This window comes from Oryzias latipes, chromosome 24, assembly GCF_053564925.1.
Source record: "Oryzias latipes strain Hd-rR chromosome 24, Olatipes_Hd-rR_3.1".
Classification (NCBI taxonomy): domain Eukaryota; kingdom Metazoa; phylum Chordata; class Actinopteri; order Beloniformes; family Adrianichthyidae; genus Oryzias; species Oryzias latipes.
This window is the reverse complement of record NC_136260.1, coordinates 6,359,923-6,384,877: the sequence shown is the minus strand read 5'-3', so window position 1 is coordinate 6,384,877 and position 24,955 is coordinate 6,359,923. Positions and strand designations below refer to the sequence as shown.

General features: G+C 40.1%; 1 protein-coding gene across 2 annotated transcripts; it reads right to left on the bottom strand.

Annotated features, from left to right (window-relative positions):
- Positions 1–600: 600 nt before the first annotated feature.
- Positions 601–10,201, bottom strand: tfap2b (transcription factor AP-2 beta). 2 transcript variants are annotated; one of them, XM_023953210.2, is made up of 7 exons: positions 10,079–10,201; positions 8,502–8,960; positions 7,420–7,474; positions 6,796–7,015; positions 6,603–6,721; positions 6,370–6,511; positions 601–1,583 (listed from the first exon to the last, which is right to left on the bottom strand). In XM_023953210.2, exons 1-7 carry the CDS (start codon positions 10,124–10,126, stop codon positions 1,292–1,294), a joined length of 1,335 nt encoding a protein of 444 aa, XP_023808978.1. In that variant the 5' UTR covers positions 10,127–10,201; the 3' UTR covers positions 601–1,291. The 2 variants fall into 2 exon arrangements, with proteins under 2 accessions (XP_023808978.1, XP_023808979.1); XM_023953211.2 differs by lacking the exon at positions 10,079–10,201 and adding an exon at positions 9,059–9,380.
- Positions 10,202–24,955: the final 14,754 nt, after the last annotated feature.

Here is a 24,955-nt window from a genome sequence, read left to right as displayed (position 1 = left end):
CGGGGACGTGAGTGTCTGCGCGCTCACGCGGGAATCTGCACTTTGCCAACAAGAACCCTTGAAACCCTAAAGACACATTTGCAGGACTCTACATCATAAGAGGATCATTAATAATTATTGGAGAATGACCCGTTCATATTTAAACCACGAAAGGAATATATATATATATATATATATATATATATATATATATATATATATATATATATATATATATATATATATATATATATATATATATATATATATATATATATATATATATATATATATATACCACACCTTTGGTCTGCACTGTATGTATATTTATATACATGTATATATTTACAGGGAGAGAAAAAAGGTCACATTTGGTCATTTTTTATTTTAAATACTTTTAAATGCGCTATTTATGTTGCTCCACCTGATTGTTACAGCGCTGCCGCTTTCTACATTGTTTTACATCAAAAACTTTATTAAAACTTTAAAGTCCCACCGTAAACTAATTTCATTCACAATTTTCTTCACTATCACATAAACCTTTGAATGGAGGGATTGAACCAGTTGACCCCAACGTTTGATCAGACTTTGGGAGACAGAGCGCAGGCTGCACACCTAGCGTAATAAAACAAATGGTTTATTATCAATATGATAGAAATGAAATCACTGGACAGTTAAAGCATGTCTACCCATCATCAGCACCATGACAACAGCTCTATGAGAACAGAAAAAAACCCACACTGGACAAGGCCTGTTTTCCCCCCAACACTGACTCACAAAGGTCACAAAGGTCACAGATAAATAGGTCTACTCCAAGAAAGCTGGGGCGCCTATTTACACGACCATCCATATAAATTAATATAAATAAATATTTACACATATTACCACCTTGCTTCCGTTTGCATTAAATAACCGGACAAACCTGTTTAACAGATATCATCAACTCCAAACTTGCGATGCGTTTTCAGTGAAGACAAACACAGGCACACACTCACTCAGACACAATGTTGTTTGCTTGCTGCTCGCAGCATCTCAGTCTCACAGGATGCAGGCGGGGGGGGGGCGAAATGGATGTAGCACGGTATGTCCTCGGGGGAATGAGAAGAGTGTAACACAGATGAAAAATCCCTCTGTGCTCTCTGACACTGGCCCACGGGTGTCTCTTCTCTGCCGTTTTCTCTTCACCAGATCCTCCTATTCGACCTCTGTGTTGGTGGCAGGGCAGCCGCAGTGGTGCAAATCTAGAGGAAAAGGTGTGATGCCTCTGTCCCTCTCTCCTCTTCATCGTCGGCGCTCCCCTCCTGGGCCTGCTTCATTTCCGCTGTTTCTCCTCTTTGTCGCCGGCTGCTTTGCCGGCATCCCCGTGCCGATTGTTGGACGGGTTGTTCAGAAACATCTTGTCGAGTCCTTTGAGAGCCTCGGTGAGGTAGTTCTGGAGGGCGGTGAGCGCTGCACAGATGGCCGGAGAGCCGAAGCCGTGTGTGATGAAGGAGAAGTGGGAGAGGCAGCTCTGGATGCCAGGCTCCAAGATAGGGGTGGGTCTTGAGTTGCCCAGGGGAGTCCTGTCCTGGGCCAGCAGGTCTGTGAACTCCTTACACAGCTGTCTGTGGGCAAAAATACAAAGTCAGGAGGAAACTCAGCCTCAGCACAGGCCCCCCTTTACTGTCTTTCAGTCATTTGGTGCCAGATTACCCGTAATATTGATATCACCACGGCCCAAATCCCATAGAAGGAGATTTAGAGCATAATCAAGGTTTTATATTATGACCATAGTCCTTGGAAAAAAACAAACTTTCACCCACAGTCAAGAAATTACAATCCATCCATCCATCCATTTTCCTAAACTGCTACATTCTTTTCAGGGTCACGGGGTTGCTGGAGCCTGTCCCTGCTACTGTTGGGCATACACCCTGGCATTGGTTGCCAGTCTGTCTCAGGGTAATTATTATACATGTTTTTGAAATCTAGCCACAAAAAAGTTCTAATTTAACTCTACATGACCTCTGATAATTGACTGTATATGAGAACTGGACTGAGTGTCCCTTCCCTCTGGCATTCCAAACAGGAAGTGCCCACTGGCTTAAAAAAACAAAAACCCATACACTTCTATGGAGCAATAACCAGCTGTTACTAAGTTCTATTCAGCAGAATGACAATTTTTGCTTTGATACCTTTTTTAACACGTCCTCGCTAATCCTAATTTTTGTTAACGATAGTTTTTTTTCTGCAGTGCAAGCTATTCAAGTTATAAACTGACCAATCAGGTGCCTCAATAAAAGTTTGTGGTCTTATGTTGAACATTCAGAACGTTTCGAGTGGTAGGGGTTTGGCCTTCAACCAAGCTCAATCTTGATTGGTGGAGTGGTTCTCGTAGATACAATGACTCAGACAAACTCAGTCCCATCACTGCTTACTAACAATTTCTGGTTCCAACACTCAGATGTCCGTATCGAGAAAGAATGACGACTGAATTGACTGACTGGTTGGAAAGTAAACCATTTTCTGGGGTTGACGTCCCACTCACTCAGTCCAGTTCTCATAAACAGTCAATGCCTCTGACCTTCATCAAGAGCGCCACCTAGGGTCAAATGTTTATGCCAACAAAAAAAATTTAACTATTTGTAAACTTTTGCATACTTGTCTTTTGATGCTTCTGCTACAGACTGGCCTTACAGGGAGGGTAATCTGTAGACCTTCTACTCAAAAATATACTAAAATCTTTACTGTCACATTTTTTAAGTGGCGTCCTCCATTAGGTGAAAGTAAGCAAAGAAACCCTTTGAACTCCCTCAACCTTCGTACAATCAACACTTATTTGGAAATCTTGTTCTAAATGGAGCAGACAGAGTTATTCAGTGCAACACATTTATGGTGTAAATACGGCAACAACTTGGGACCTAAAGGAAAGTTGAGAAAATTACTTTAGCATTAAAAAATGTAAACCAGTTCAAATATTTATGTACTATTGGAATTTTACGAGCTTCAATTGTAATTCTAACCATGATTTCCGCTGATTCCTTTTTCTACGTTTTGGTTTAAGGGAGTCTTGTCTTTCCACCGTCACCTCATGCATGTTCAGGATGGGAGAAACACAAATGGAAATGGACAGACCAAACTGGAACAGCAAATTTAGTTTTTGCTCAGTTAGACCTTTTTGGGTAATTAATATAATACAAAACTGATATTGCAGCGGTTCTCCCAAAGGATTCTGCAAAACGAATACTACTAATAGTATAACTACAACTACTACTGATAATAATAATAACATGTTATAGGTCAATTGCAAAATAATCCACAATCAAATGCCAACAAAAAAGATTCTGTAAACTTTGATAACTCTGTCATTTTTTCCTCATAAATTCTTTTTTTTTGTGTGTGTACAAAACGTTCTGCTACTTTGTGCTGTATAAATAAAGGTTATTTTGATTATTTGATTTGATTTACTGAACTGCAATGCAGCCTGGGAAAAAAATTTACAGAATGTCAATGTTTTCAGTCTTGTAAGCGTTACATAGCAGTAAAGCATTATGAGAGAAATGATGCAACAAATACAAAAAAGATACTTGAAAAATCATAAATCAAAATGAGAATTATCTCCTTCATGCCTGACTTTTTTACAATGATATAAAAAATACCTGGATTTAAACGAATTCTTGGCATACGGCGTGATTTACTTTATATTTAAAGGACATTTTTTATTTTATATCGACATTAAAGTTGTGTTTAGGTGAACTAGCTAAATTCTTCTATTTAAAAAGTCCTATAAATAGATGGAGGCGTTGAATTAAGAGTTTGGATCCCTGCAGGTGTGAAGCAGAGTAGACGTCCAGGAGCTCAGAGCTGTTCTCCTGCTCCGTCTGATGAAACTCTTGCAGGAAGCTCAGCAGCTCCTGAAGGACAAAGCCGCTCCGCCTGCCTGCTGTTCCACCAGAAGAGGAAGCATCTCCATGCTCACCATGAGATCTGTGAGCTGCTTTTTGATTTCAAAACGCTGCCTGGTTACATGTTGCTCACTGGCTGCCGTTTACATCAAGAAAAAGCAAACTGGCGTTAGCTTGCGAAGAAACATAGACAAGGAAGAAAGGTCCATTTTGCTGATAAATCCCATCAGAATCAACAAAAATAAAGGATGTGAAGGTAAACTCGCTGAAGAATCAGGAAAGAACTCTTTTGCATCCATATTTTCCTGTTTACATTTGATTTAACAAAGAAAAAAACTCAAAATGTACAAAAAAAATCAACAAAAATGTTAGAGAGAAGAAAACAAAGAAGGTGATTTTAGAATGACTTCCAGCTCCACAACCTTTTGACGCATTTCATATTTAACACGTTTTTCATTCAAATTAAAGGGCCTAAAACATTTCATTTTAACTTAATTTATATAGATTTAAATATATTGAAATAAATCTAAACAAAAATGATTTAAAGAGGTCTCTAAGCCTAAAAGTTCATCTGTTCTGTCATTATTAAGAAAGACCTTTTAATTCACTAAATAAGCTAAACATTTGTTTTATTTATAATAAATGTTATTGTATTGTAAAATATGTTTTTACTGTGTTCTTTTTGTAAAATAAGGTGATATTTTCCCTTTAGAAACACTGAAAAAATAAAAGATTTCTTTTAAAAATTCTGAACTTACACCTGTAGTCAAATATAATTAGTTTGGCAAAATCATTATTGCCTTTTTTTTAATATTATTTCATTTTTGGAAAAAAGCCAATCTTTTGAAATTTGTCTAATAATTTTACACAGGATGCAGTTATAACTAAAAAATAAACCTTGTAGATTTTTATAGCTATTTATTTGTGTTTGTCCAAATATATTAACGTTTTTAGTGTTTTAACTCTTTAACAGCATTTAATAAATTCTGGTCAATGATAAAAATATAAAAATAAATGAAATCAAGTAAAAATTTCATTGATAATAATAAACATTTTTATAACTCAATTTTTTAAAAAAGATTCCTGATTTATTTAACATTTTGTCAGTTATAAAGAAATTGTTGTATTTAGTTATTTTTTAAAGTCTAAAAGTGTTTTGAATAGTGTGTTTTAATATGAGATCGATCTTTTCAAAGATTAATAATTTAATCTGTATATATTAATTGTCTTCTTTTGTTATTATCAATATTTTGCAGGTTTTGATGCTTCAGATTGCTTAAGTCTTTAATAAAAAAAAGGGAGGGGGGTATCTCCAGTGTTTCCTCTAATTAAATAAAGATTAATATGATCAAATTATCATGGGGAATTATTCAAGAAAAAAATTGTTTAAAAAAAATGGAGGCCCCAGGGCTGAACAGCAAAACTACAAAGATGATTCTCACTGATTGTGTGTGAAGAATGGACAAAATAATGAATGCGGCAGTGAGCAGGCTGGACTTGGAGGCCTCGTTATTGAGAGTGTAACTAAAATCAGGAACATCTCTGTGTTTTCTCTCAGTTTGGTGCTAAAAGAGACCCCCCCCCCACACACACACACACACACACACACCACCACCACCCTCTGTCTGCTCGTTACACTTCAGCAAATCATCATCTGCTTTCAGGCCAACATTTTATATTCAGGAGACCTCGTTCCCCCTCTAACAGACTCACACACACACTCCCTGAAAGCGGCCTAAGGGCAGAGCTCCTGCAAATGAGTGACAGGATGTGCGGCCGAGCCCAGCTGGGGTTAGGGGAGGGGGGGGGGGGGTGAAGGGGGAGCAGGGAGGAGAAGCCTCCAGCACCCGGAGCTACACTCAAGGCTCTCGCTGTTGTTTTCTGACGACTTGAAACACTCCACTGCTAAATAATGAATTTCTAACAGGCTGCACAAACTATTGGAACAGGTTTGTACGTCCAACAACACACACACACACACACATAGGGCAGATGGTTTATGCAAGCTAAAAATACAAGCGTCCTGGAGGGGTCTTTGTTAGGTGATTTACAGCTTGTGCATTCAGAAAACCACAACTCAGAAGAACAAATTGACTCGGCCATTAATTACACAAACAGATCCATTATTCTCACACTTTTAAATACAATTATGCATCATTGTGATTCATAAAACAAATCCCACAGCTGAGTCAGTTCAGTTCATATGATCATAAGCAAGTTTTGTTTTATTATTTTGATCAAATCTGTCTTTTGTTGTTGATCTTACATGTGCATGCTGACTATTGTTTTCTACGAGTTTTAGGGGTTTCCTTTTTATTGTTGAGGGAAATCTGACTTTCTAAGGGAAACCAATCCATTAATGTGAATTTAAACAATTAAATGTGAGTTTTAATTTTTCTGTTTGACATCATTTGTTTTGCATGATGTCGTGCAGCACTGGTGTGAATATTGTGCGTAAACTTGCGGTTATTTTGTGCGCCTTGACGCGCAGGAATGGAGCAGCACTTACTTCGTGGCCAGCAGCATGTTCTTCCGCGTGTGCAGCTCGCTGGGGTCCGCGTGCTGCCGGTTCAGGTACTCGCTCACGGCTTTGGTGGGAAATTCCGTCTCACAGATGTAGCCAAAGTCCCGAGCCAGGTGGACCGCCTCACCTGGACTCAGGAAAAAGTAAATAAAGAAACAGGTTCATGCATTTCTGCGCCTGCGTCGCGAGGAAGGACGGCGCACAGACGCGCGGCTTACCTTCTACCAGAGAGGTGAGGAGCGTGACGTTGGCAGCTTTGCGCCTCCCTGCGGGTAAATTCAGGCCGATCTTCTCCAGCTTTTCCCGCAGACACTTCCCTCCGTTTTTCGACTTGGCTCTGCGGGAAGAAACGGTTATAAACTTTTGGAAACTGAACAACAAAGTTGTCCGGGGAAAATCTGCCCGCCTCACCTCCTCAGGACGCCCCCCAACAAGGAGGCGTTGAGGCACTCAGGTGGGGACAGCCTCCTCTGCACCTCCCCCACGGTCACCTTGTACTTGGAGGTGGAGCTGAGCAGCGACAGGCGGCCCGGAACCGAGCAGAACACCTCGTTGATGTTGACGCTCACGCCGCCGATCAGGCCGTCCTTCCCCAGCATCAGGGAGCCCACGTTCTTGGGGGGCATGGGGACTAAAGGAGGATGGGAGGGGATGATGAGGAGCCCACGTGCCATGTTTGCTGATACATAGTGTCGCGCGCTTGATCGATTGTTGATTGGCTCATAAGTTGTGTTAAAAAGTAGCAAGCAGTCATGCGCACGGGTGGAGGCGAGAGAGGGGGGGGGGGTGTTGATGGCTCCACGGGGGATAATACTGCAGATTAGCTCCAAACGAGAAGGGCCATTTATTACATCAGCGGCTTAAGGGCCCCGCGGGGAGCGAAGTCACTCAATCAGCGCGCGAGCGCCACGCGGCCAGTCAGTCAGAAGGCAGACCATTTCCCTCCCCCAGTGCCCACACAAAATTCCAATCAGGTGATGTCATAATTTAATTGTAACTATCGCTGAGATCAAATATGTGCGCGCATGCGCGTACCTTTCTTTATTACTGACTGATCCAGGATGTTGGTTCCGTTGCTCTCGTCGATGGCCTGTCAGAATCCAAACACACATGTAAGAAAAAGTCATAATCAGTCACCAAAACAAAGACAGTTTAAAAAAAAATAAAAGAATGAATTGAAAACAAAACTTTATTTAAACAAAGATCCTTAACAGTTACGTCTCTTAGTCTTAAATGTATTCTGACAACCGCAACAAAAAGCGAGCAGATCCACTGCAGCCAAGCGGGTCAAAGGTCTTGCTCAAGGGCACAATTGTGAGGTAACAAAACAGGGAAAATCACTGATACACAACCAGGCAGGACTTGAACCAGCGACCCTCCCACCATGCTCTCAGTAAAAAAATAATACATTTAGCCTAATTTCTTCATTAAAAAAGTTTTTTTTTTACAAAAAGATTAAAATGTGTTTAAAAAAACTAAACTCAGCCCAAGTCTCCTGTTTATAATTAGATATTTTAATTTATGGATTTTATTTTAAATTTAAACTTGAATATTTTTTGGTATTATTTAAATAATTAAAAGGAAAAAAGACTTTCCCGCAGTGCCGGGCCTCATTTATCTCAGTCTTTCTCTGTAATGCCATCATTTGTGAGATAAAAAGAAAGGCAGGGAAAGAGCCATGAAAACAAATTTATATGGGGTTAATAAATTCATGACACGCGCACAGAAGGGCAGAAATGAAAATCTATTGCGGGGTTAAATGACAAACAAATCATGATAGTCGCGCCCTGAGGGGAGAGGAGAGGAAAATGAAATCCTCCACAGCTGAGCTGCAGCTCCTGCTGCCTTTGGAGGATTTAGGGCCAAAGTCACTGAAAAGAAGCTGGATTTTATGCATGCCTTTAAAATAAATATTGTAATAATTTAATAGCATTTGGGGATTTTTATTTTAAAATAAAGGTTAACAAAATATTAGAAAACCGTTCATTTATTTTGTTAAAAATGGTCAATTTAAGCTTTTATTTTGTTAAATGTACACAAAATAATGCCCAAAAAATGAAATCTTCATTGAATGAACAAAAAACAACTTATTTAAAAACCTGAAACTGATGGATCACCTGCACTTCGTCCATGCCGTGCAGCCCGTGCAGCAGACTGTCCCCCATCCCGGGTTCGAGCCCCGGATGGGTGGAGTGAAGCAGCACGTCAGGGCGCCGCACGCCGTAGTCCCGCCGCGGGTCTAGGCCCGACAGCTGAGGCAGCGAGGCCCGCGGCTGCGCTAGCAGCGACGAGCCGTCCATGCGCTCCCCGGAGGCGTCCTGGCGCTGGCGCGCGCCCCACGCGCCCTGCTGGCTCTGGTGTAGAGAGTTCAGGGAGTAAGGGTCGCTCACGTGGGAGTACGGGTCCTGGCTCTGGTAGTGTGCGAGCGGCTGATACGGAGGGGGGAAGTACGGCGGCTGGAAGTCCGAGGAGGGCGCGTGGGACAACGGCGGCGCGCTGGAGTAAGGGCCCCCGTGCGCCACTGAACCCAGCTGTGACAGGCGCGAGCTGTGGCTCGAGACCCCATCATGTCGGTCCTTAAAGCAGAAAAAAGATTTCAAGCGTTAAAACCAGCAGAGTTCCCCCCTCTTCATCCGCGCGTCTTTGGTTGGAGGGGTCCTGCATCCACACTCACCGCGGCGGAATAGGAGTGCACCAACATCTGGACAAACCTCTGGAGCAGCGGGACGAAGCGCGAGGTCGTGGGCCGAGATGAAGCGAAGTGATTCCAGGTCAGCGCACTCTGAGTGTGTCTGCAGGCATGCCTGCACCCCGCTCTGACTGTGCGCGCTCAGCTCCCGCCTCTACGCCCCGCTGTAATTGTTATTCATGACTGAGACTTACAGGAATATTAATGCGCGCCGCGCGGGCAGGGGACTGGCAACACACGGAGCGTGAAGCCTTTCCGGGAGTGACGTTTGGAGTCCGTGGAGGGCCGACCCGCTAAGCCTGAATCTGACGCAGACAAGTGCGCCTTTTTTTTAACCCACAAGGGGGGCCAATTTACGCACGTTTTTGGAGGACACAAACACGCGCAAGAGTAAACTTGTGAACACCCCTCCCCTCTCATGCCCTACACTCTTTCAAAATTCAGGATTTTTATTTTTGTAGACGAGTTATTTTTGAGAAAGGTTTGTCTTAGTTCACACTGGAGGCCCCACTCTGCCCCCCGTGGGTTCCTCGCGCATGTGGGAGAAAAGTGCGGCGCCCTCATCGTTGACTGCTCTGTTCTCCAAACGCTCCTTCAGAGATGAAAGCCAGAAGATTTCCACGAAGTTCTCACTGATCTGCTCATGTTTGCAACAATTTAAGGAATTTAATAATATATATTTATGTAAAAACCTCCACAAATCTGTTTTTTCCCCAAACAGTTTAAAAAAATATGGATCATTTTACACAGAAATACACCCCACTATACACGAGATGTAAAAAGATCTAATTTAAACAGTTTTTAATTTTATTTTAGTGGCTTTAAAACTAAAATAGTTGTTCCTAAAATGTAGTTTACAGTATATAACAGTTTAAAGACACAAAAACATATTTTAGGCCTCAATGCCTCACATCTAAAGTAAAAGAAAATCTACAACAAAATCTCTAAATCCGAGCAAGAGCATCGGATTTAATGTCAATCCCAAATTACAAACAGTCGGATTACCTCGTAAATATCTTCATACTTGACATTCTCCACTAGTTTCCACAGCATGGTCGCCTCTCCGATGTCGGTAAAGCGAATGCAGCCAAGTGAGGAGCCTCTACTGTGTTTCTCTCTCCTCCTTCCCTCCCCTCTCCTCACCCCCCCCCCTCCTCTAATGTCAGAAAGGCAGGCTTTGTGAATGGGGAACCCCTCCAAGGACTCCTCTGCAGCCAAGAGGAGCCACGGGGCTCCGTGGAGTCGAAAGGGGAGGATGCATGTTTTATTGATCTCTGCAGTAATTAAAACACAAAGAAAAAAATATGTATTTACCTATTGTGGAACCACAATAGTTTTTGTCAGATTACACTGAAAATCTTCCATGGATGAGCCCACAGTTCCCTGTTTCTTCTGTTTTTTTCTTGTTGTGTAAACGTCCAGGTGCTGTGAGATTATTAGAAACAACAGTCCACTCCGAATATCCAACAAACGCTGATTGCTGCTGCAGGATCTCATCAGAAATGGTTGTGATCTCACGTTTACAGAGCTAGAATTTTATGTCTTCTTCTTCCTCACACTTTTCTCATTTTTTCTTGTAAAGTTGCTTATTTTTAAAGACCTACTCCATTAAAAATGTTGTTTTTGGTGTTTTTAACATGTTCTTGTTGTATTTATCTGATGATGGAGAACATATATTTAAAAAATGTAGGCTTATAATTGCATCTCTGAGTATTTCTTTTTTATAAACAGTTGTGAATTAGAAGCCGATGAAAATCTGTTGTTGGAAAACAATCGTGTTTGTGTCGTAAAGAATACATTCAAGGTACTACAGTCTTCCTGCTCCGCTCAATTCTGATTCATCCACCTGCAGACAAATAGATCCATGAATGTATTTGTTTTCCTCGTCTGAGCTGGAATCTGGATCAGAACTGAATGGCTGAGTAGCTTCAATCTTGCTGGCATTTTTGTTGCACCGGTAATGTTAGGTTGGGAGTGTGATGGGCTGTAAGCTAGTGGGAGAGAGTGTGAACAGAGAACTTTTAGTAACATGGAAGGGAAAGGGAGGTTGGGTTGTTCGCCGACGGTCCCGCTCACAACACAAAGGTGAGTTGTTGTTTTTTTTCACTTTGCCTAAAAACAGCATAATCATATAAAAAAAAAACACTGATCGTTTCTTTCTTTATGAGTTTTCCTTCTGTCTCACGCCTGGATTTGGTTCCCATGAAAACCCCTTTCTTTACGGAGACTTTGCTGGTTTGGCAAATAGGCGGAGCCAATAATCCCAGCAGTTGCTGGAAAACTTTCTGGTCACCTGCACAGTTTCTGATCTGTCAATTCTTTTTTTTTTCTTTGCTTCATTTTCTGATTTCTAACATTTCTCAGGAAAGGGAAAGTGTCTTTTCAAGAGGTTGTTCTCTGGAACGCAGGTGAGGCAACATCTGTCGGTTTTCCTGCTGTCCTTCCTCTGATCCCTAGAGACCATGCGGATAAACAGATTCTGACAAACTGATCCATCAACTGCAAGGAGGGAATGGTTTAGAAATCCTCAGGTTGGTATAGATTTGCAGAATCAAGAAGATTTTGCATTTCAGAAACACTAGATCTTCTGGGATTTTCCCTCCACCTCTTCAGAGGAAAGGAGGGACCATCCAAACATCCAGTCTGTTGATTGTGTGTGGATGATGACAACTGATTGAAACACAACAGTAGGGTTGTGTATCTTTCCCTCTTACATGATTCAATACACGTCTCCATACATGGTCTATCTATCAGTACATAAAAGATTCAACTAACTTTTTGGTGATACGACAGTTTAATTCTTTAACTTAATAGATAAAATATGGATATTTATTATTTATTAGGCATTTAAAATTATAAATAATATTTTCTTATATTATAATTGATTACTTCCTGATCCATTTTATGCCTTTTTAATCCAGTATTGATCTCATGCTGAGAGTACAGATGGATTTTTAGAAAACTATCTTTTCTATTCTTACCTATGAAGGATGAGCAGTTCTGCTGTTCTGAGGCAGATTATATTTGTTTCATGTAAAGTTGTGTTTTCCTGTAAAATGTTCATTTGCTTTAAATACAGATAATAATCATTTTGGGGGCCTATAAAAGGCAGAAAACTAACATATCATATATATATATATATATATATATATATATATATATATATATATATATATATATATATATATATATATATATATATATATATTCAACCAGTGTGCCGTGGCTAAAAAGTGTGGCGTGGGAGATGGTCAGGTGTGCCGTGGGAAATATCCCCTCATTAACTGATTTAAAAACATTTACCATCTCCAGGAAATCAGCTCTGTGTTCATCCAAACAGGTCCTGATAAAACACTGAGGAGTTAGGAATATGAAAGATCGTGAAATACTTTTTCCTTGTGTTTATTTGATTCTACAGACATTTTGATAAGAAGACGGTACCACGATTTAGCCGCAGCTTCAGCTGTTTGCGGAAAAGTCCCGCCCCTTTAACTGTCTCCACCAATCATTCTTGGAGGCTTAATCACATGTCATCAGTCTGACCAATCAGAAGTGGTTAAAGTCTTCACTTCCTTGTTCTGATTTATCTCATAAAGTCTCTCAGTTCCAACAAAAATACCAGCTAAAGCTCGTCTTTAGCGGTGTACCTTTCCACAGAATCCAGTATCAGGCCGTGGAACAAGTGAACAAAACAATGAAGCTCAGAGACGCTAGTCTGTTTGCGTTCGGCGGCTGTTTTCACTACATCTCCCATGATGCATTGGGTTAACGTGACAGCGTCTCACCGCACAATGAGTCTTCCTTTGACGTCTTGAAAAAACAACAAACACACATCAAACAGTTTTTAAATCTTCTGACTTAACTTTTATTACCTCTTTTAGAAAAAAACAGCTGCAACTTCCAGCTTTTTCTGCCACAATTATCACAAAAATGCACAGGAGATTGCAGAGGGGCTCTAGATCAATACAGACTATTAGTTTCTCCTTTTTTTTTTGGATGCTGGTGTGCCGCGGGATTTTGATCAAGGTTAAAGTGTGCCGTGGCTCAATAAAGGTTTAAAAACACTGGTCTCTTGGTTGTTTTTACTGTTTGACGCGATGGTGGTGTAATGGTAAAGCTATCATTATTTTTCGTTGTTTTTGCGGGCTTTAATGTCGCCTGCATGTGATTTAACGGCCACATCTAGCTGGAGATGATCATGTCCTCATGGCGTAAGGATGAAATGTTCACAAAATGTCAGAACATCACAAACTGTTCTTCTGGTCCCACAGTCTCCGTCCAGCAGAGCAGCTCTGAAAAGAAGCCAAACAGGAGATTGTCGTCATGGATACGCAGGCGACACATCAGCAGGGGCTTCATGAAACTCTAATGGACAAAAACCTGATGATGACTGTCACCTGTGAGGAACATCTCTGAAGCTCACAGTCACTCCAAATGGAAGAGGAGTCCAACCCAGTACCAACAAAGTGAACCTGACATGGGGAGTCTCACTCTAGTCAAAACCTATTCTGCCATCTAGTGTTGGGTGGTGGTATTACAAACAGTTTCATTACTAAAACATTTAGCTTGCTCTAAAATTCTGCACATGGGTCCTTATTCTACTGCAAACACCAAATCCACTAAACTCATTTTGACTTTCAGATGATGATGATGATGAGGATGCTTTGATGATCACAAACGGTAGATCCATGAGAGAAGATCATACAGCTCTGGATTCACATGTAAACACTCGCTGCTCCATCTTTTGATGCTTTTGCTGAACTCAGATTAGTTCCTGTTCAACAGGAAATCTCAATAATATGACAAAAACATCCAAAATAAAAGCACATTTATATCCATGCATCGCAGCTGAGATGCTATCAATGAGCCTGATCAGGCTGATGAAAAGGTCTAGACTTCATTGTGACATGGAGACGTGATTCCTGACCGCTCTAAAGTTTGACCCTCAGCTCACCTGTGATTGGGCGTCTTTGAAGAAAATCTCATTCACTCGTTGGAGTTATCTGAAGATGAGACAATGAATAAAGTTTAAAGCTGCTTCTTGGTTGGATGGATGGATGGATGGATGGATGGATGGATGGATGGATGGATGGATGGATGGACGGATGGATGGATGGATGAATGTATGGATGGATGGATGAATGGATGGATGAATGTATGGATGAATGTATGGATGGATGGATGGATGGATGGATGGATGGATGGATGGATGGATGGATGGATGGATGGATGGATGGATGGATGGATGGATGGATGGATAGATGGATGAATATGTGGATGGATAGATGGATGTATGGATGGATGGATGGATGGATGAATGGATGGATGGATGGATGGATGGATGGATGGATGGATGGATGGATGGATGAATGTATGGATGGATGGATAGATGGATGGATCTATGGATGGATGGATCTATAGATGGATGGATCTATAGATGAATGTGTGGATGGATGGATAAACAAAGGAATAAATGAACAAATGGATGAATGCCTCAAAGAATAAATGAATTAATTGTATTTAAATAGATGGTCCTTTGTTTTTTATGTTGTTTGTTTTCTATGTGTTTGTGTTTTTTTCTTTCACTTTCACTTCTTTACTAACTATGAGGATTAAACTGGAAACACTTTGATGTCAAATGTCACCTTCTTATCTGGTTTTATTGGAATAATCTGGATTATAACAACTATTTTAACAGCTTTTATAACCCTTGTGCTGTCTTGTGGTGTCCAGATGACCCCACCCTTACATTGACGTGTTCTCCCTACCATGACAAAGGTGGACAAAGGTGGAAAGATTTCATGTAATCCATGGACACCAGTGAAGATCACAAATCATTGAAAAAAAAAGGTTCAGCGCACTGTCTACTGGGTCTAGATGACCCCACTCCAAATGTTAACGTGCCTCCGAGGCACGTTTTCGACTAGATACCACAAGGGATAATCCATGTTGAATATTTTTTTTACTCAACTGTCAACCGGCGCTTCATAAAAAACTGAACTAAACTCAACGGATTGCAGGTTGGGTTTACTTTGGCTCAAACTGAATGTTAGGAATGTTTTGATCAAGTGTAAAGTTTACAGCTGAGGATGCAAAGAAAAGTGTGATGTGTCTGGAAAACACAAAAAGGAGATTTAAAGACACTGTTTTACATTCGTGAATGCAAAGAGACAAACATGAAGAGGAAATTTAGTCAAAAACAACAACAACAAAGATGTTTACATGAATATGTTAAGATGATTTTGTGCTGACATACTATGAAACCTTTTAGCTAAACAGCAGCCTCTTCAAAACAAACCCCCCAAAAGTAAAAGTTGCAGCTCTATGAATTTGTTGAGCAAATCTGCAGGAGTTCTCTACACTGTTGAAGTGTGGGTAAAGGGCGCCATCTAGTGGGAGGAGTTCATCCTTGCAACCACCTGTAAGAAGTCCATCCATCCATTTCCCTAAGTAGCTGTACACCTTTTGGGGTCATGGGGGAGCATGTCCCAACTGCTCTTAGGTAAAGGCAGAGTACACCCTGGACCGATTAGCAGCCTGTTGCACACTCACAGTGACATCTAGGGACAACTTCAAGTCACGTATTAACCTATGAAGCATGTTGTTAGACTGTGAGGAAGCTGGAGTGCCCTGAGAAAACCCATGCATGCTCAAAAAGAACATGCAAGCTCCACACAGAAAGGACCCAGCCAGGATTTGAACCAGGACCTTCTAGCTGTAAGGCAAGAATGCTAAGCACTGCACTGCACTCGCGCCTTTGACTGTCCCCACAACCACGGCTGGATGAAGCTCGTCTGCTGGACTTTTATATATGTAGTTGTAGATTTAAATAAGTTAATTCTTCTCTAAGATTTCTGGTAAATCGCCTGTCCGTCCTGGGGGAGGATCCCTCCTTCATGTGGGCACCCCTGAGGTTTCTTCGTTTTTTCCGGAATCCGGTTTTTTTGGGAGTTTTTCCTTACCGCGAAGGGGGGTCTAAGGGCAGGGATGCCAGTATAGCTTAGTCAGTTTGTTAGTTCATTTTAGTATTTTTCTATTGAACTCTTTGTATTCGTGATCCTTTTGATTTCATGTTTTACTTCGAAGCCCATCGAGACGACTGTTGTTGTGATTTTGGGCTATACAAATAAAATTGAATTGAATTGAATTGAATTGAATTGAATTGAATTGAATTGAATTGCACCACCGCTTAGAAGTGCAGAGGAAGAAACTGATGTGTTATGGTCTCAAACTGTACAAATATAATAGTTAAGAAAAATGAAATTTCTGTATTCATGCAACTAATTTTAGGTTCAAATGATTAGAAAATTCTAAGAAGTTTCTGTACACAAAAAATCACAGTTTGGAACTTTTAGAGGCTGCAGAACCTACATGTATTTTCAGTATAACGTGTTTTTGTATTTTGCATATTCAAAAAAATTGTGCATTTCTATAGTTTCCATAAATCAAGGCATCCAACTTTTTTTTCTTTTTTTTCCTCAATGTTTTCATTGTTGAAGTGTTGTGATGCAGGGCGAGGCAGAAGGATCAATGTAGACACCGGCACATTGAGTTCAATACTGGTCAAGTTGTGAGAGTCCAGGGGGAAGGCCAGAGCTGGGATGAGTAGATGCAGTTCAGGAACAGGGCTGGATTGGGAGACTGGGAGCTGGAGCAGGCTGGGCGGCCGGCCGAGCGCCAGGGTGGGCCGGGCCGGCTGAGTGCTGGATCCAACAGAGCTATGAGCAGAGACAATTAGGCAGCTAGTTGATGAAAGAGCTTGGTTTATATGCTGGAGCCTAAGCAGGAGATTGAAAGCATCTTAGTAGGTGAGGCAAACAGAATGAGTTTTTTTGGTTTTCTTATCTATTTCTTTTACTTTTTAAATGTTTGCTAAAATTATTTTTAAATCAATTATGACATCTATACAAAAGCAATTTTAATTTTCTGTTAATTGTACCACCACATGGTTAAAAAAGACAGAGAGCTCTGGCTAAGGAGACAGAGCAGTCATCTCAAAGCTATGAGACTGGTGGTTCAATTCCTGGCTTCTAGTCGTGTTTCAAAGTGTCCTTGAGCGAGCACTGAAAGTTTGTGTCCGTCGGGTTTGGTCAAGCATCATGACTGCCTCCTTTTTAGAGAGGCAATGTTTGTGCGAGCAAATAGAAAATAAAAATGAAAAGTGCTTAGAGAAACTCAATAGAAAAAAAAGTTCAGAACATTTTTCTATTTAGAATCACATATGGGGTTCCCCAGAGATCCATGCTGGAACCACAAATTTTACATTTGTTTTGGCTGACTCGTTTTTTGGTAAAAATCTGAGTATTTGGGGTAAAACTGAACTGGATGGTTTAAAAAACCACAGAGAAGATGATTTAACAGGGGAGCAAATGAATAAACTAACACTTGATTAAAAAAACATTCAACAGTTTGATCAGAAGAAACAAACTGATGCTCTGGTTGATCACAGCGTCATCCATTTGGAACTCTAGGGACTATTGTGGCATCACCACTGGCGTCTGTTTAACCCTTGTGCTATCCTAGGCACTTTAACATTAGGAGTGGGGTCATCTAGACCCACTAGACAGTGCTCGGAACCTTTTTTCTTCAATGATTTGTGATCTTCACTGGTCTCCATGGATTACATGAAATCTTTCCACCTTTATCCACCTTTGTCATGGTAGGGAGAAGGGGGGGGTGGTCATCTAAGATAGCACAAGGGTTACGATCCAAACAAATCCGTAGAAAACCTTCAGCTTTTCTGCTCTGACTGTGCTGCTCTTTAATTTTCAATTTCCCTTTCTGTGGGCGACATAACCTTTGACCCTTTGTAAGGCTAAAGTCGATTGCATCAGTCAGTTTAAATTATTCAATTATTTAAAAGTTGGCAGAAGAGTTTGGTTCCACCAAAATATATTAAATATTAACATGTTTCATAGATTTACATACAATTTTCTTTTTCTATTTGGGAGCTTTACTTTAGGACCGGAAATCTTAACTGCTGTGTTGAAGGTTTCATCCTGATGGTGGCGGTTATGATGTCATCTTGTTATTTATTTTTTATTGTTGTCTGCACAGACTGAGTCCATGTGTGTGTTGGCTTTCTGGGTTGGCGTTGAAAAGTTTGAAATAGTTTATTTATCTATTTATTAAAATTTCTTTCAAACTGTAAAGTGAATTCAACATATAATGGATAGTAAAAATGTAGGGCTGGTTTGATAAAATGGATCTGAATCGATCAATGTTTAATATATCAATAAAACTAGTGTTTTCATTTCTTTTATGCCTCTCCCTGTCCGGTGACTTAACGCACAACAGCAGTAAAACCATAGTCTGCTAGCTTGATGCTAACGTATAATGGAATTTCCCATAGGACGGCTAATGCTAACACTCAACCTAAATATACATTGCTGACTAAATGGACAGCTTTATATCCTCACAGACAGGAATTTTCCAAATTCTTTAAAGGAAACATTTGAGGTCTGAAGCACAGTATTTTTCGTCAAATCTCATGTGTATGGTTACGGCGCAAGCTCCATCTAGTGGCCAAACTGAAACGCCCTCCAGGAGAGGCAGAATATAATAAACTACACATTTTTCTTGGAGCTTCTCCTTTTAACAGTTTTACAGTATGTGAAATTGTATCAGATGGTGATGGTAAATGGCGTATACTTATATAGCGCCTTTCTTCCTACAAGGACAAAGCGCTTTACAGTCACGGACCCATTCACCCAGTCACACACACATTCACTCACACATTCACACACTGGTGGCCGCTCTGCTGCCAAACACAGGCGCCCGCCTACCACCAGAGGCAAGATGAAGACGAATATCTTTGAAACATAAATAGATCATTAATGTATTTCTATGCAAATGCAGTACAGACCTAAAGTTTCGACACACCTTCTCATTCAAAGAGTTTTATTTATTTTCATGACTAGGAAAAGATTCCCACTGAAGGCATCAAAACTGTGAATTAACACATGTGGAATAATATACATAACTAAAAAGTGTGAAACAACTGAAAATGTGTCACATTGTAGGTTCTTCAAAGTAGCCACCTTTTGATTTGATTACTGCTTTGCACATTCTTGGCATTCTCTTGAGCTTCTAGAGGTAGTCACCTGAAATGGTCTTCCAACAGTCTTGAAGGAGTTCCCAGAATGCTTAGCACTTGTTGGCCCCTTTGCCTTCACTCTGCAGTCCAGCTCACCCATCACACTCCATCTCCATTGGGTTCAGGTCAGGTGACTGTGGAGGCCAGGTCATCTGGAGCAGCCCCCCATCACTCTACTTCTTGGTCAAATAGCCCTTACACAGCCTGGAAGTGTGTTTGGGGTCATTGTCCTGTTGAAAAAGAAATGATGGTCCAACTAAACGCAAACAGAATAGCATGCCACTGTAAGATGCTGTGGTAGCCATGCTGGTTCAGAATGCCTTCAATTTGGAATAAATCCCCAACAGTGTCACCAGCAAAGCACCCCCACACCATCACACCTCCTCCTCCATGCTTCACGGTGGGAACCATGTAGAGTCCATCCGTTCACCTTTTCTGGGTCACATAAAGACCAAACCAAACCAAACCAAAAATCTCCAATTTGGACTCATCAGACCAAAGCCCAGATTTCCACTGGTCTGATGTCCATTCCTTGTGTTCTTAAGCCCAAACAAGTCTCTTCTGCTTGTTGCCTTTCTTTAGCAGTGGTTTCCAAGCAGATATTCTACCATGAAGGCCTGATTCACACAGTCTCCTTTGAACAGTTGTTGTAGAGATGTGTCTGCTGCTAGAACTCTGTCTGCCATTGACCTGCTCCCAGAGGAGGGCTACACCCTGGACAGGTCACCAATCTGTTGTGGGGCACACACTCACACATGCACACCTAGGGACAAGTAGATAAACCAATCAACCTGTGAAGCATGTTTTTGGACTGTAGGAAGAAGCCAGAGTGCCAGGAGAAAACCCACGCATGCATGAGGAGAACATGCAAACTGCATACAGAAAGAACCCAGCCAGGATTGGAACCAACTCCAACCATTTCTTCCTCCATGAAAGACACAAATTCTCTCAAATCTATGTCACATTTTCATCTGAAAAGACCCAGTCTCTTGCTAATTATTTTCAATGTCCTTAGATTTATGATTAAACTACGTCTCCCATACTTTAACACACTATTGGTTCCTTTTGAAGTTGTTTTTGATAAACAGCCTTTTGCCTCATAAATTGATGACTTTATCCTTGTACATTTCATATACTTTTAACTTGTAAATGTATGACTTTCTTCCCATAAAATGTATATCTTTTTAATCATAACTTTATAACTTTATTCTTAATAAGGTTTTTTTTTCATGGTGGCCCTAATATTGTTTAGTTTCCAGATGATCTTACAATTAACGCTAAATCCTAACTCCTCTTAAAAAGTTGAATGCCAGAAGAAATAGAGCAGTGAAAATTTACCAACTAAATACCAGATTGAATCAAAAAGTGCTATTAAGAAAAATTCAAAGTTATGTGAAAAAAAGCTACAAATGGAAGAATCTGTGAATGGTGGAAAATCTGACCAAAGAAATTAACTGAATGCTTAAAATGGTAAATAAAGAGGTACATGTAAAAACAAAAAAACATTATGTGCTCAATACTAACTCTGTTGCATAATATATGATATTTTAAATTCTTTATTGATCTTGAAAAGCATTAACAATGTGATGTCAAAGCTAAACTATCTAAAAAAAATGGAAAAGCTGAACAGAAGTAGGATTAAAGCAATGATTTTAAGAAAAGCTAAGATGTTTTGTAATAGAAATATTGAAAAAAATGCTGTGAAATCTTTTAATTTGGAAGCCTAAACAAAACTTAAATCATTTACAGACTCATGAATTTAGTCTGTAGAAGCAGTTCGATCATCTTCAGATAGTAAACAGACACTTTTCCATTTGAAAGAAGTTCAAACGAGACTTTTGGTGTGTTTCATTCACGTTTTGTGTCTAAAATCACATCTTCTAGATACGTTTTCCATCCACTAGTAAAATTCATGACTATTTCCTGTTTTTTTAGGCCTAAAATACTGGTTATCTTTCCGATCCTTGGGAAAGTAGCAGCCGTGTGGTTCTCCGTAAACACACACATGCATGCCCGCAGTAGGCTAACGCAAACACACACATTGTAGGACATATGACTGTGAGCATTAGCAGATGTCCTGACAGTCTGGGGGTCTGGAGGCGTAGTTGTGCTTCGGTCCTGCAGGGCTTTGACACACGATGCATCAGCATACATTACACACATGCCACTCCAACGCTGCTCCATTTGCCCCCCTGTCTTGGCAGCAATCTGTAAGTTTGGTTTTCTCTGTGTTTGCAGTCTCCAGGCTTTTTGCTCCGGAACTCAAACGGTTCCCACAGCGTCTGCTGTCATGTATGTATTATATATTCTTGTCTGTGTTCAGCGGTATCACCCTGGAACGAACCTCTCAAGGCTGCATCAGAATCATTATGGCAAAGAAAACTGGAGTTTTTACAGAAAACTCTTTGAAAAATAATTTGTCTTTGTCAGTGATGAGCAGTAATGGGATTAACTCTTTAAGTTACAGTAACACAGTAGTGAAAAACATTAAATATGATTTTAGACCATTTTTTAAATGTATTTCAGGTCCAGTATAGCACGCAATCGCAAAAACATCTGTAGCTCCTTTGAGCTTTTTTTAAAAAAAATTCATTTGGTCTTAAATTACTAAACTAAATTACAGTTAAAATTAGTCTCTCCTCAAACAAAAATTTACTAGAAAAAAAATATAAGTGAAACAAAAATGTGAAATGAAATATAATTGTTTGCATAAGTATTCACCCCTTTTAAATGTAATGGTCTAATTCAATAGAAGTCCATCCAATTAGTCCCAATAATGAAAACTGAAAACTGAGGGGTGTGGGTGTGTCCTAAGTGACTGAGTTATGAAACACCAGTCTATGAAGGGTCCAGATACTGGTGGAGCGGTCCTCCTGGCTACAACTTCACCATGAAGACGGAGGAACACTCCAAGCAATGGTTGTTAAAAGGTACAAGTCATTTCCAAGGCATTGAACATCCCCAGGAGTTCAGTGAAAGCAATCATCAAGAAATGGAAGGAATGTGGCACATGTGTGAATCTGCCTAGATCAGGCTGCCCTCAAAAAGTACCTGCACCTGTGCAAGTCTTTGTTTTCCTCGTCTGAGCTGGAATCCCCATCAAAACTGCACGACTGGATAGCTCCAACACTGCTCGCCGCTGATGTTAGGTTGGGGATTTGAGGGGCTGTAAGGTAGCAGAAGAGAGTGTAAACATGGGCAACCGAAAGGGAGGCAGGACTCAGAGGGACTTACTAATGAGGTCCTGCCGCCCTGCAGAAACTATGTCTTAAAAACTGTTAAAAACGTGAACTAAAATAGAATAGAGTAGCTCTTTAATAATCCCTAAGGAAATTTAAAGTATAATTTTTAATTTTTTATAATTTTTTGAAATTTAAATAGTTTAAAGGATGATCGAAGTAGAACTTTTATTTTGTTCTTTCCAGCTGTTGTAGATCAGGTCCAGTAGCTTTTAGCTGCTTTTAAGTAGTAAAGTAGTTTTTGTTTTCCTGAAGCACACAGTCCTCAAGGTCTAAAATCCATGACTCTTTCTGTATTTTTTAAAGCAAAATGCCTCAAATTGTTGTTTTTGTGGAGCAAAGTTGTAATATATATATATATATATATATATATATATATATATATATATATATATATATATATATATATATATATATATATATATATATATATATATATATATATATATATATATATATATATATATATATATATATATATATATATATAAAAAATATATAGTTCTCCAGCTGTGGTTTGTGTGCTTCTACCAAAAATCCCTGTTTTATTTCAGTCATCACAATTACATCATATCACCTTTCATCTAAATATGATATATTTTGATGGTACATTTGTCAGCTAGGATTTAAATAGCAATGAGTTTAAGTTTCACAACACAATTAATAGTGTGAAAACAGAATTTAAAATAAACTCACAAGCTTATTTTATTGCAATTTAAAAACACAACATGTTCTCTGCTAATTTCAACAGAGCTCTGGTAACTAGGTAAATTCTCCTTTGTGGGCTCAATTAAGTTCTATACGTTTCTATTCTTAGCCTGAATGCGTATATTGTTGTCCTGAAAGAAAACACTTCAATTGCTAGTTTCATATCAATTCTCTTAGTCATCTAAAATATATTTTTTTTTCGAATTCTCAACTTTAAGCTGCAGTTCCATCTTTGACCACTAGGTCGCACTCGAACCCCATTTAAGGACAGAACTAGATTGTTTTTCTGCTGAAATTGTCTCAGAAAAAGACCTTACAGTATTAAAAAATGACCCATAACATTATTCTAAAACTTTTGGACATTTCCAATGAATTTTAGCTTAATCTTCTCCAGCTCTTTAATTGAGTTGCAGAAACTTCCTCCTATAATAGTGTGAATTGCAGCCGTTAATTTAGAAATTTTCGGTGTTTCATTTTATAAATTGTAGATTTGCACAGATTTCAGGATGTTATTAATACTCTGTATGAAATGACAAAAGTGTGACAGCAACTGTTGGGATGTTTCAGAGGAGAAAAGGCCTTGAGTGTTTCTGGGATCAGGGCTGAAGAGGAGGAGGTTTTAAAGGAGAGACGCAGGGAAGATGAGTTGGAGGAGGAGGAGTGTCATGGGGTTTCTCGCTTCAGAGGAGGAAAGAGTGGAGAGATGGGGGCTTAGAAGTTGGCAGAGGCTGGTATCCGTGACTGTGGGGCTCAGTCAGCGGGAGTTATAGTCCCACTGAGACGTCAGACTGCCTAATTCACCTGCACAGGTTCATCAGTATTCATGCATGCATTTCTGGATTGAAGAAGTAAATTTGAGTGTGTTTTCCAAATCTAAAGTATCATGAGAAAATTTTCCCTGATCCATAAAGACTGATAACTCGGCAGCGCACCGTTATGCGCTCGATAATCTGTGCATAATGCACCCCTCATCCATCACATTAGGCTCTACTGTTGTCAAGGATTTCATCTATTTATGTCAGTTTGTCCATTCACAATCAAATGTATTGATCCAATTCTTCTTTTTTGGCCCTGGGTTTGGGTGCTGCTGCATCAAATGAATGTTTATCATGCGAGCATGACCAGAGAAGCGGCAGCGCTCTCTGTTTGTGTGCATGCACAGCACAGATTCTGTTTGTGCTGATTTGTCGGTGCTTGTGCTCTCCTGTGAGATGCAGAAACCATCAAAGAGCCAATTAAGAGGGCTGCTTTCCTTCATACACGTCTATCTGTTAAATCTTCGCTCATGCATACACTTTTGATAAATCAGACTGGGTTTCTGGAAAACAAACGTACAAAGGGCCACTTTTCCAAATGCCAGAAATTAGAAGGGTTTTTAAGAAAATAGTGCTTTTGGTGCTTTTAACATGGCATTTTTCTGATGAAGGAGGACAAATACACAGAAAATTAAGATTAAAATTGCATTTCTAAGGTATTTCTTTTTTCAAATTGTTGTGAATCAGGAGCAGATGAAAAGATGTCACATGGGTGGCACACAGTCTTCCTGCTCCTCTCCATTCTGATGAATCCACCTGCAGACTATTAGATCCATGAACATCTTTGTTTTCCCTGTCTGAGCTGGAATCTGCTAAACTGTCCGACGGAATAGCTCCAGTATTGCTCACCGTTTTTGTTGCACTGCTGATGTTAGCTTGAGGGTTTGAGGGGCTGTAAGCTAGCGGGAGAGAGTGTAAACAGATGGATGATGGGAAATGGGGCAGGCTCACTCCGCAGTAACAGTCCCGCCGACAACTCAGAGGGGAATTTCTAATAAATTCTGCAGAAACTATGGACGACAGA